Source organism: Palaemon carinicauda, chromosome 1, assembly GCF_036898095.1.
Source record: "Palaemon carinicauda isolate YSFRI2023 chromosome 1, ASM3689809v2, whole genome shotgun sequence".
Classification (NCBI taxonomy): domain Eukaryota; kingdom Metazoa; phylum Arthropoda; class Malacostraca; order Decapoda; family Palaemonidae; genus Palaemon; species Palaemon carinicauda.
In genome coordinates this window covers 140,526,681-140,539,180 of record NC_090725.1, presented here as the reverse complement: position 1 = coordinate 140,539,180, position 12,500 = coordinate 140,526,681, and the positions used below count along the sequence as shown (strand labels likewise).

Here is a 12,500-nt window from a genome sequence, read left to right as displayed (position 1 = left end):
TTATACTTACAATTAACAAAAGCAATATTCTAACTTTCTTTCTTGTATTTTCTTTAAACAGATATTGTGTTCTCGAAATGATAACCTTGACGCACATTTATCAATTTCATGATTATCACTAAGCCACAAAGAACTCAGTAGCGGATTACCCAGTTGGCTAATTAGGCTAAGCCTAAGGGCCCCCAAGATTTTGGGGCCCCGTGGCCTAGCCATTATATTAAAAATTGTATTACTGCAAATAGGTCAGGGCCCAGGAGAGAAACTAGAGGATAATTTTGTGAAAATCTATTGCAAAGCCAATAATTAAACGAAAAAGGGGAAATGGAGAAGTTACTGAGAAAAATTGGCTATCATAAAAAAAAAAAGTCTGTATTGTCTATGTAAACTTTCTTCAAAAGACAAAGATTAGGTTTTAAGTGGATTCAATGACTGGAAAAATGCAACCTTACAAGCCATGAAAAAGGCGAAGCACACAAACAACAATTATTCTCTGATAAATCAAGAAAATGCGAAATTAAATCATCCTTTAGTCAAGTTCATGAACAAGTTTTGTATTCGAGGTCTGTACTAGAGCGTATCATACATGTGATATTGAAACTAAATTACTTGATGATTAGGTAAACTCTTCATGAGGATGCTGATCAGAATAAGGACATATAAGATGAGGCAGAACAATTTGCAGCCCATTTATGAAAGTTCGAAAGATTATTTATGGTTTTTTTTGGGAGGGGTGAGGGCGGGGCCCAGATATACTGGAAAGAGTGGAAAAAGTTAATCTTATTTTACAAGTAGAGGGACCATGCTCAAAGGCTGTTGTAGATAGCATGAAATCCCTTTTGGAATATTTCAAAAGTATTCGATCTAACTGATCACTAGGGAAACAAAGATTTTCTTGTACTTAAATTTTTTGATGATGCAGTCTCCAGTTTACCACTATGAAGCAAAACGTAGTTGTACACATAATAAGCATTTCTCGGAAACTGATAAAAATTGATCAAAGGAGCATAATTTCAGACCTAGAGAAAAATTCTGCTCACCAACTTTCCTAGTTGTCTGTATCAGTCTTATCGCTGAGATAAGCAGACGTTCCACTGTCTATTCACAAGTTCATGGTTACTTCTCATTTCTTTTGGATTATAGTAATGAGGATCTTAACAGCATCAAAGAAGCTGCTAGAAACTTTATGGTAAAGTATAAAGGAAACTTGGAAATACATCTAGCGAAGGAAATTTCATAAAGATATGTACCCTAAAATTGATGCCCATTTGCATGACAATTTGTAAATATTGCTTCAAAAATTCTTACTATGGCATCATAATCTTGTCCAAATGCAGACATTGCTTTACTTATCAATATTACACTACTATGCAGAGTTTGCAAGTTATAACAATGAATAATGATCCACAATGGGACAAAAGTACCTTAACTGGTTGAGTTTAATAATCACTGAGCATATGCCAAAAAAAAGGGATTTGCAAAATATTGATAAATTTGCTCATGCAAAATGTAGGAAAGTTGCATAATAAGTTGCATTTTATTGCGCTAAGTGGCGAGTCATTTTAAGATTTCTATATTTTTATCTGATTTTCAATAGTCTGAAGAAAGAAAAAACTTTTTGCCTTAGTTTTAAATTAAACATCGAACTGATATTCTAAACAATGAATTTCTGAATAATAGAAATTATAATTTTTGGTTATGTGCATCATATAAGATGCAAAGTACAGTATGCTCTCAAAATAAGAATCATTAATCTAATCTTACTTATTGTCTATTGCTTCAATTTCCTCGATATCCCAAATGCTTTTAGAATTACTCATATTAAAAAAAAAAAAAAAAAAAAGAAAGAAAACAGCTATTTGACTTGGTTCCCTCACATGATAGGGCCTCTTATGTATCCTTAGCCTGAGGACCCTAAAGGGTTTTAATCCGGCACTGAAAGAACTCGGTACTTCTCCATCCTCAAGATTATGGATATCATTATTTTCATAAGTATTAAATTTGAACGTTATATAGATAAACAAACTTTCTATGCAGCATTCGAACACAAGATGTTAGATTAATTTAAGATTTGTGGTTGACTATGACTAGGAAATCTAAGACTTCATCGTGCATCTCTTGCTAGGATTCAGTGCTAATAGAAATAAGCTGGTCTTTTTAATATAATATTGTATAAGAATACAGGTATAATGCAAAATTTACCTGTAGTTTCTACATCATTTTATGATAATTATTTTCAATAGCTCAAGGTATATTTGTTATCGTTAATGAAACGAACTAAATGAACAATAATTTTTTTCCTGTGGTATCGAGGAAGCGGTGACTTTGTCTTACCTAGTAAAAATTTCACCAAAAAACTCCAAACCTGAGAAAAATAGGACAATTTAGTTTAACTATATATATATATATATATATATATATATATATATATATATATATATATATATATATATATATATATATATATAAAAACAATCGGTTATCTTCGCCCATATCTATTACTTTAACCATTCATATTATCTTTCTTCCCTTCAGGAGTGACTTTGATGTCCGCTATGCCGAGTACAAGAGTGCTTTTGATCTTGGCTGGATTCTTAGCTAATTGGGGAAGCGCCATGATGCCAGGAATGCCTCCAAAACTGTATCCCCATGAGATTGCAGCTTCGTATCATCCGGGTTTGGCTCCACATTTGATTGGAAATCAAAATGCTCCACGTCCAGTTATGAAAAACGGTAATATATGCTTTGCAAAAAGTTTAATATACACACATTGAATGAATAACAACAGCCAATGCTGAAAAAAATACTCAAAAGGGTATCTTTGTTGCATGCCCTCTACTTTCTTCGTAGAGTAGGATTTTTACACATACAAAGGATGATTTGTTTGGAAGTAAAACTTGAATTTTATCAGTTCAATGAATAGGTCTTATATCGAAGTTACATAATCAGGCAAATTGGCAGTGACAAACCCAGTTCATTCCTTGTTATCCTCAGTCTCTTGTATCACTGTAAGTTCTCCAAAACTACTTCGCTACAACTTCGAGATATTAGAGTGAAAAACTATTGCGGTCTTTCGAATAGACACCGTTTTCTCGAAAAACTAAGAAAAATATGATAGTTGATCTTAGACCGATTTTCTTTTTATACAAGCACGAAATAACACCTCTCAGATCTTTGAAAAATATTCCAGTTGAGATCTTAAGCTGCGTTTTTTCTTCAAGAGGCTATTGCAGATCAGGAGAGTAGCAGCTTCCCAATGCAAATTTACACGTTATTCATTGTAAAGCATCAAGTCTCGAATCCCGCAGAGGTTTACATTCTTGAGTGGTAGGTTGCTTACACAATGCATCTATCATTAACATTTAGAAAACAAAACAAAATATGAAGCAACATTTTCGTGATAAACTTTTGGCAACCGACAAAATACATTCTAACGTCCAGCTTAAAAGAATCATATAAAACGCAGTTCTTACTTGATAAAATTAAATCTTATTTTTTATGTTCTCTCGATAACTTTAACATGATTTTTGAAATTATCACGTTATTTTAATAATGTTATTTTAATGATTGGTATACAAAAACTAAGATATACATGCAGTCAAGGTTGGCCTCTAGTTGAGTGATAAATATTTTAGCTCCCGTATCTTATGTTCATGTATCGCCGCTATCAGTTCACCCAGTATTGAATGGCTAAAGCATCTGCAGTTCAGTATTAAAATCAAGAGTGGTGTACCAACATTATCCCTAAAGACCTTATGAGTAATAAAGATATTGTACCATTTTAGTTACGCACGTTTTGGATATTCTTCCTGACGTCTAGAATCAACGCCAGTTCCTTCAAAAATTGATTAAAATTCATTACACATAAAAGTTGTATATATATATGTATGTATGAATATGCATATATATATATATATATATATATATATATATATATATATATATACATATATATATATATATATATATATATATATATATATATATATATATATATATATATATATATATATATATATACACACGCGCCTCTCTATATATGAATATATATATATATATATATATATATATATATATATATATATATATATATATATATATATACACGCCTCTCTATATATGAATATATATATATATATATATATATATATATATATATATATATATATATATATATATATATATATACACGCCTCTCTATATATGAATATATATATATATATATATATATATATATATATATATATATATATATAGATATAGATATGTTTGTATGCGTATATATATATATTCATGTATATATATATATATATATATATATATATATATATATATATATATATGTACATGTATATATGTATATATATATATATATATATATATATATATATATATATATATATATATATGTGTGTGTGTGTGTGTGTGTGTGTGTGCGTATATATATATATATATATATATATATATATATATATATATATATATATATATATATATATATATATATATATTATGGAGAAGAATGTAAGCATTAACGGCTTTTTACCTCACTATCTAGAAAGGTCAATCTGGAATTCATTATTCTATTACAATTGCTTAAATCTCATGCCAATCCTTTAAAGTTTTACGTATCTCCTGCAGTACTATTATATCACATTTTGATACCCAATAAATACATGAAAATGTTTTTCTATATGAGTGAAAACTAGCTTAGGTTTATAACTGGAAAGTAATTCCAAAAATAATGAATAGATTTTTATTTTCTTAGAACTAATCTGAACAGCTAAATCAATTAAGAACTTTTTACTTTCAGACTTTACGTGGACTGGGGGTATATATGATAACAAGCCAGTTTTCGTTAAGATACCCCGACCTGTCCCCTGGTGGAATATGTTTAGATCTGCAGAGCCGACCTCTCCAGTTTTTCCACTGTTCTGGCTAGATTTTTATCGAAGATTCTTTCTGCGACCAATGCTTTCTAAACCAATAAAAACTCCACCACCACAAAACACCACAACAGATATTTCAATCAAGCAAACAACTACTGAACAATCTGTAATTACTCTGCCACAAAAAAACAATGAAACATACCCTGATGTTCAACCTCAAACTACTATTCCAACGAGCACAAATACACAGCAAGAAATAACTACTGAACCATCTATAAACACTACGCCACATCCAAGCATTAAAACACACACTGATGTTCAACCACAAACTACTATTGAAAAAGCCACAAATACCCAGCAGGAGATAACTACTATGCCTTCTATGAACATTACTCCCCAACCAAGCAATGAAACACACACTGATGTTCAATCAGAAACTGCTATTGCAACACCCACAAATACCCAGCAGGAAATAACTACTGTGCCTTCTATAAACATTACTCCCCAAATAAGCAATGAACCACGCACTGATGTTCAATCACAAACCACTATTGCAACACCTACAAATGCCCAGCAGGAAATAACTACTGTGCCTTCTATAAACATTACACCACAACCAAGCATTAAAACACACACTGATGTTCAACCACAAACTACTATTGCAACACCCACAAATACCCAGCAGGAAATAACTACTGTGCCTTCTATAAACATTACACCACAACCAAGCAATGAACCACACACTGATGTTCAATCACAAACCACTATTGCAACACCTAGAAATACCCAGCAGGAAATAACTACTGTGCCTTCTATAAACATTACACCACAACCAAGCATTAAAACACACACTGATGTTCAACCACAAACTACTATTGCAACACCCACAAATACCCAGCAGGAAATAACTACTGTGCCTTCTATAAACATTACACCACAACCAAGCAATGAACCACACACTGATGTTCAATCACAAACCACTATTGCAACACCTACAAATACCCAGCAGGAAATAACTACTGTGCCTTCTATAAACATTACACCACAACCAAGCATTAAAACACACACTGATGTTCAACCACAAACTACTATTGCAACACCCACAAATACCCAACAGGAAACAACTACTGTGCCTTCTATAAACATTACACCACAACCAAGCATTAAAACAACCACTGATGTTCAACCACAAACTACTATTGCAACACCCACAAATACCCAGCAGGAAATAACTACTGTGCCTTCTATAAACATTACACCACAACCAAGCATTAAAACACAAACTAATGTTCAACCACAAAGTACTATTGCAACACCTGCAAATACCCAGCAGGAAATAACTACTGTGCCTTCTATAAACATTACACCACAAACAAGCATTAAAACACACACTGATGTTCAACCACAAACTACTTTTGCAACACCCACAAATACCCAGCAGGAAATAACTACTGTGCCTTCTTTAAACATTACACCACAACCAAGCAATGAACCACACACTGATGTTCAATCACAAACCACTATTGCAACACCCACAAATACCCTCCAGGAAATAACTACTGTGCCTTCTATAAACATTATATCACAACCAAGCACTAAAACACACACTGATCTTGATCTTCAACCACAAACTACTATTGCAACACCCACAAATACCCAGCAGAACATAACTACTGTGCCTTCTATCACCATTACACCACAACCAAGCAATGAACCACACACTGATGTTAAACCACAAACTACTATTGCAACACCTACAAATACCCAGCAGGAAATAACTACTGTGCCTTCTATCAACATTACACCACAACCAAGCATTAAAACACACACTAATGTTCAACCACAAACTACTATTGCAACAACCACAAATACCCAGCAGGAAATAACTACTGCACCATCTGCAAACATTACACCACAACCAAGCATTAAAACACACACTACTGTTCAACCACAAACTACTAATGCAACACCAACAAATACTCAGCAGGAAATAACTACTGTGTATTCTATAAACCTTACACCACAACCAAGCAATGAACCAAACACTGATGTTCAACCACAAACTACCATTGCAACACCTACAAATACCCAGCAGGAAATAACTACTGTGCCTTCTATCAACATTACACCACAACCAAGCATTAAAACACACACTAATGTTCAACCACAAACTACTATTGCAACACCCACAAATACTCAACAGGAAATAACTACTGTGTATTCTATAAACATTACACCACAACCAAGCATTAAAACACACACTGATCGTATACCACAAACTACTATTGCAACACCAACAAATACTCAGCAGGAAATAAAAACTGTACCTTCTATAAACATTACACCACAACCTAGCACGAAAACACTCACTGATGTTCAACCACAAACCACTATTGCAACACCAACAAATACACAACAGAAAATAACTACTGTGCCTTCTACAATCATTACACCTCAACCAAGCATTAAAACTCACACTGATGTTCAACCACAAACTACTATTGCAACTCCCACAAATACCCAGCAGGAAATAACTACAGTACCTTCTGCAAACATTACGCCACAACAAAGCAGTGAATCACTCACTGATGTTCAACTACATACTACTATTTCAAAAGCCACAAATACCCAGCTGGAAATAACTACTGCACCATCTGCAAACATTACACCACAACCAAGCAGTAAAGAACACACTGATGTTCAAGCACAAACTACTATTGCAACACCAACAAATGCGCAGCAGAAAATAACTACTGTTCCTTCTATAAACATCACGCCACAACCAAACATTGAAACACACACTGATGTTCAATCACAAACCACTATTGCAACACCGACAAATACCCAGCAAGAAATAACTACTATGCCTTCTATAAACATTACGCCACAATCAAGCATTAAAACACACACTGATATTCAATCCCAAACCACTACTGCAACACCCACAAATACCCAGCAGGAAATAACTACTGTTCCTTCTATAAACATTACGCCGCAACCAAGCAGTAATACATACACTAATGCTCAACCACAATTTACTATTTCAAAAGCTACAAATATCGAGCAGGAAATAACTACTGTACCATCTGTAAACATTACGCCACAACCAAGCAATGAAACACACATTGATGTTCAACCACAAACTAATATTGCAACACCAACAAATATCCAGCAGGAAATAACTACTGTACCATCTGTAAACATTACGCCACAACCAAGCAGTAAAATACACACTGATTTTCATCCACAAACTACTATTGTAAAAGCCACAAATACCCAGCAGGAAATAACTACTTTGCATTCTATAAACATTACGCCACAACCAAGCAATGAAACACACATTGATGTTCAACCGCAAACTACTATTGGAACACCAACAAATACACCGCAGAAAATAACTATTGGATCATCTGTAAACATTACACCACAACCAAGTATTAAAACATACACTGATGTTCAACCACAAACTACTGTTGTAACACCAACAAATATCCAGCAGGAAATAACTACTGTACCATCTGTAAACATTACGCCACAACCAAGCAGTAAAATACACACTGATATTCAACCACAAACTACTATTGGAACACCAACAAATATACAACAGAAAATAACTACTGTGCCAACTATAAACATTACACTACAACCAAGTAGTAAAACACACACTGATGTTCAACCACAAACCACTATTGCAACACTTATAAGTACCCAGCAAGTAACAAATGAAACCTCTATAAATGTTCAAGGACCCACACCTACTGAAATAGCTTCTACTAATCAACAGCAGACGACAAGCGAGTTAAATACAACCAATAAATTTACAAATATTCAAACACAAATACCTTCTAGAAATCTTACAAGTAATCAGCAACACATGACTACCAATGCACCAACAATTCATGAGGTACGAAGGAATACAACTGGCTTTACGACCAGCAAACCTAAAAAGCCTACCATAAAATCGTGGGGTGACTTTCTAGATAGCGAAGATCTCGAAGAAGTGACCATTCCTATGGACAACGTAACCACTGATACCAGTAACAACAGCAAAAAATTGTCATCCACATTTTCTCCTCTTACACCTTACAAACATACATCTAATTTCCCAAAAAGTGTTCCATCATCTCCAATCCCACCTGTTCAGGCCTCCATTATTCCCATAATTCCTTCCCAAGAGAATGATCAGTCAGTAAAGCTAACCCTAAGTGGTATAAAATCTGGGATAAGTAATGGTTCAGTAAAAGTAATTTCAGGTTCAGGAAACTGGTCCATTTCAATTCCACAACTACTTGATGAAGGTATCTTATCAGATTCTGCATTGCTTACATCATCAAAAGGTGATCCGATGGGAACGAACGTTGATGTACCTGAAAATGAGTTCGTCTTACCTGAGCAGCCGTCCGTAAAAACTGATATAAAAGAAACAGGTCCAGTTTCTCTATTACGTGATAGCGCTGATAGCAGCGATACTGTTTATGGCAATCTTATGTCATATATTCCTAAAACACCTCTGGAAGATTACAATTATAAGTTACAATTACCTGAACCACGTTCCTCATCCTCCCAGGGACGTATTTCATCTCTTTTTGATTTCTTACCTTGGGCAGGGTCATCATCTGGATCCAGAAATTTGGAGCCCTTTAATTTGCTACCTCTGGATGAACCAATTCCTCAAAACGTAGGACCCATTCCCCAAAAACGGGTAGATATGGAAGCCTATAGGCTGGACAATTTCTTAAACAATCAATACCAAAATCCACATCCTAGGAATGACGTAAACTTACCAGTTTATCCCCCAAACTTCATAAATTAGTCAGAAGGAATTTTTATGACGAAAGCTGATTTTGATATAGTATATACAAGATAGAGGGATTACAAATTATGCTATTCAAATATTGATTTACGCTACTTTATCTATAGCACCACAATTCATTGAAAACCTTTGCTTGTAAGAATAGTGATAGATGTATTGGTCTGTCCCTTCAATAAATTCCAAAAAGTAATAACAGACAGCCTTTTTTATAGCTTATTTTGAATATTTTAACAGATCAATGGTAGATCCAAAAGTTAAATACTTGATATATAATACCCTGCAAGATGTTGTTTGAATTATCCTGCAATGGCACAAGTTAAAAGTTGAGATTTATTACACTACTTTTATTAAAAATATAAAAGAATTCAGTTGACAAATTAGGCATAAACAATGTTAGTAAAGAGCATTTTAGTCTTTCTCGTACGAAAAACTATAGACCAATAAAGAATAAAGTAGTTAACTTCTAAATGCAAAAAATCAAATCCACAAAAGCAGAAAGATTCAGTGCAGTAGACAAGTTTTTGAAATCTTGTTGCTCTCTTAATAAACAATTTCAATGTTAAGTAAATATCAGTTTACCATAAAATATAATTTATCTAAGAATCATGACTTAGGAAACGCCACATTTTTACCATCATATCGTAACCAGGACTACAAATACCAATCCGTGTTAGATAAGAACCTTTAGAACAGTAGCAGTGCCATATAGAGGTACCAAAGTATAATATTCTAGGCAAATGAGTCTTATTTAAAGAGGATGGAAGCGAGTAGAGTAATAAAATAGCGGCTATGCCTTCAAAAGTAATCATAAACCTAACATTTTTGTCATCTAGTTACATAGAATTATAGCCAGGATTAAAGATGATGTGGAAATATTTCTTATTTTAGTAAGGAATAGAGCAGTGTGTACTGTACAATATACTTGGATAATTAAAACATTTATAGTACCTTATATAGTTCATGATAAGGTCACGAGTAAGTTAGCCAAATGTAATTTAAAGCTTGAAGTTCTACAATAAACTCTGTGAACAATATATCCGATTTTTTATGTATTTTTTCCCGGTGAACAAAGGAAGTATCATCAACCGAAAACTGAAGATGATTTATGAACGCCTTGATAAGAATACATTATAATGAATACACTTTTTAATAGCATAGGATTATCCCCGTCAGCCGCAGAGGCCGTCCAGTGACAAGGATCTCCCGAGTTAAAGACGCAATGAAAGGTTTATTCAACAAGAAATCCTAATTTCCATACAAGATTGGACTTTATCATAAAGATTCCAATAACACTAAAAATTATTCATAATATAATATATGCCCTACACATCGCATCTGTCAGGCTTATCCTTAGCAATTATGTTTTTTCTTTTTTTAATTGTTCCTCAACTTAATACACGCACACGCCCACACACACACCACACACACACACACACATATATATATATTTATATATATATATATATATATATATATATATATATATATATATATATATATATATATATATATATATATATATATATATATATATATATATATATATATATATATATATATATATAAAATTGTTTATCCACAAGAACCAAAAGAGTTTACAAATTAACATGTGGATATTATGGTCAACTTAACGGGGACACACTTCTGTAGACGTTCAGTTTCGCAGAGATTATCAGAATTCATAAGATCTGTTAGGTACAGTTCACAGAATTCAGCTGCTTTCGTCCATCTTCTAGATTTAGGCAGTGCTTCAAACTTAGTGATTAATCTCTGTTGCTGATAACCAAGGCAAATTGACTGAAGCACATTAGATAACACACATCGAGCACAAAACTTTACTGTATCCACTAATCAAAAGGATAATCTACCAGATAACGTTAACTAAATATATCCTATGTCACCATATGGTTCATCTGTCAAGAACAGTTCATTTATGCAAAGTATTTAAATCCCAAATGGAGTTTCTTCCCACAATGAAAACTTGAATTTTCCAGCGTGACGAGGACGGAGGTGCATTGCTTATATTAGGTGTGCATTATTTCTTTAATAGGCCATTGTAAGAACTTCATATACACATATATATATATATATATATATATATATATATATATATATATATATATATATATATATATATATGTATGTATATATATATGAAATCTTTTCCAAACTAAATAAAGATTTGTATTTCTTGTAATAAAAATACATATGATAAAACAATTTTTTTTTATTTTCCTTTGGTAAACACCTTACTAGTTTAGAAATATTTTCCAAATGCAGTGCATGAAAATGTGTTTTCACATAGGAGGTGAATGGCCTTCAAGTAAGCAAAATAGCCTCGAGCAAAATCAAAACATCAAGCAAAACCTAATGTTTTGAAACGTCGGGTGGAAATCCATTCGAGGACGGGAGCCTTTCATTATAGAACATTAACTCAATTTTGATTGGTTGGAACTGTCTTTGTTTTGAACAAGCAAAACGAATCCATGTTTTATATATTCGTAGCTGTGACTCTATCGAAGGCATTCGCTCAGACGGTGACACCGAAGGAGCCAAACCCCTTAGAAAAAGGCAAGAGAATTTGAACTTTGGAAAAAGGTAAGGAGAGTTTGTTAAGGTATTTCAGATTCTAGTTTTTGACAAAGAGAGTTGGACACCTTCATAAGTTTGGTCGTCGCATATTTTTCTGTGTAACAACGGGTACTATCAGTTCATACGAAATTTATTCCTATAACTATCTGAATAACAGAAATTGTCTTCTTTTATGTTTTCGGTTCAATATCCTATATATCGGTTGAGAC

At 33.2% G+C, this 12,500-nt stretch overlaps 2 protein-coding genes across 2 annotated transcripts in view; both read left to right on the top strand.

Annotated features, from left to right (window-relative positions):
* LOC137652167 (mucin-2-like) overlaps nt 1-11,161 on the top strand; it is a 17,432-nt gene extending 6,271 nt beyond the window's left edge. The window contains exons 2-3 of the mRNA XM_068385379.1: nt 2,533-2,730; nt 4,811-11,161. Coding sequence (XP_068241480.1) covers nt 2,544-2,730; nt 4,811-9,699 — 5,076 coding nt within the window. The 5' untranslated portion in view covers nt 2,533-2,543 and the 3' untranslated portion in view covers nt 9,700-11,161. The remainder of the gene's footprint in view (nt 1-2,532; nt 2,731-4,810) is intronic.
* Nucleotides 11,162-12,142: 981 nt separating this feature from the next.
* Nucleotides 12,143-12,500, top strand: part of LOC137652158 (uncharacterized) — a 12,802-nt gene continuing 12,444 nt past the window's right edge. Inside the window, exon 1 of the mRNA XM_068385368.1 lies at nt 12,143-12,297. The gene's annotated coding sequence lies outside the window, so the exon portion shown is untranslated. The remainder of the gene's footprint in view (nt 12,298-12,500) is intronic.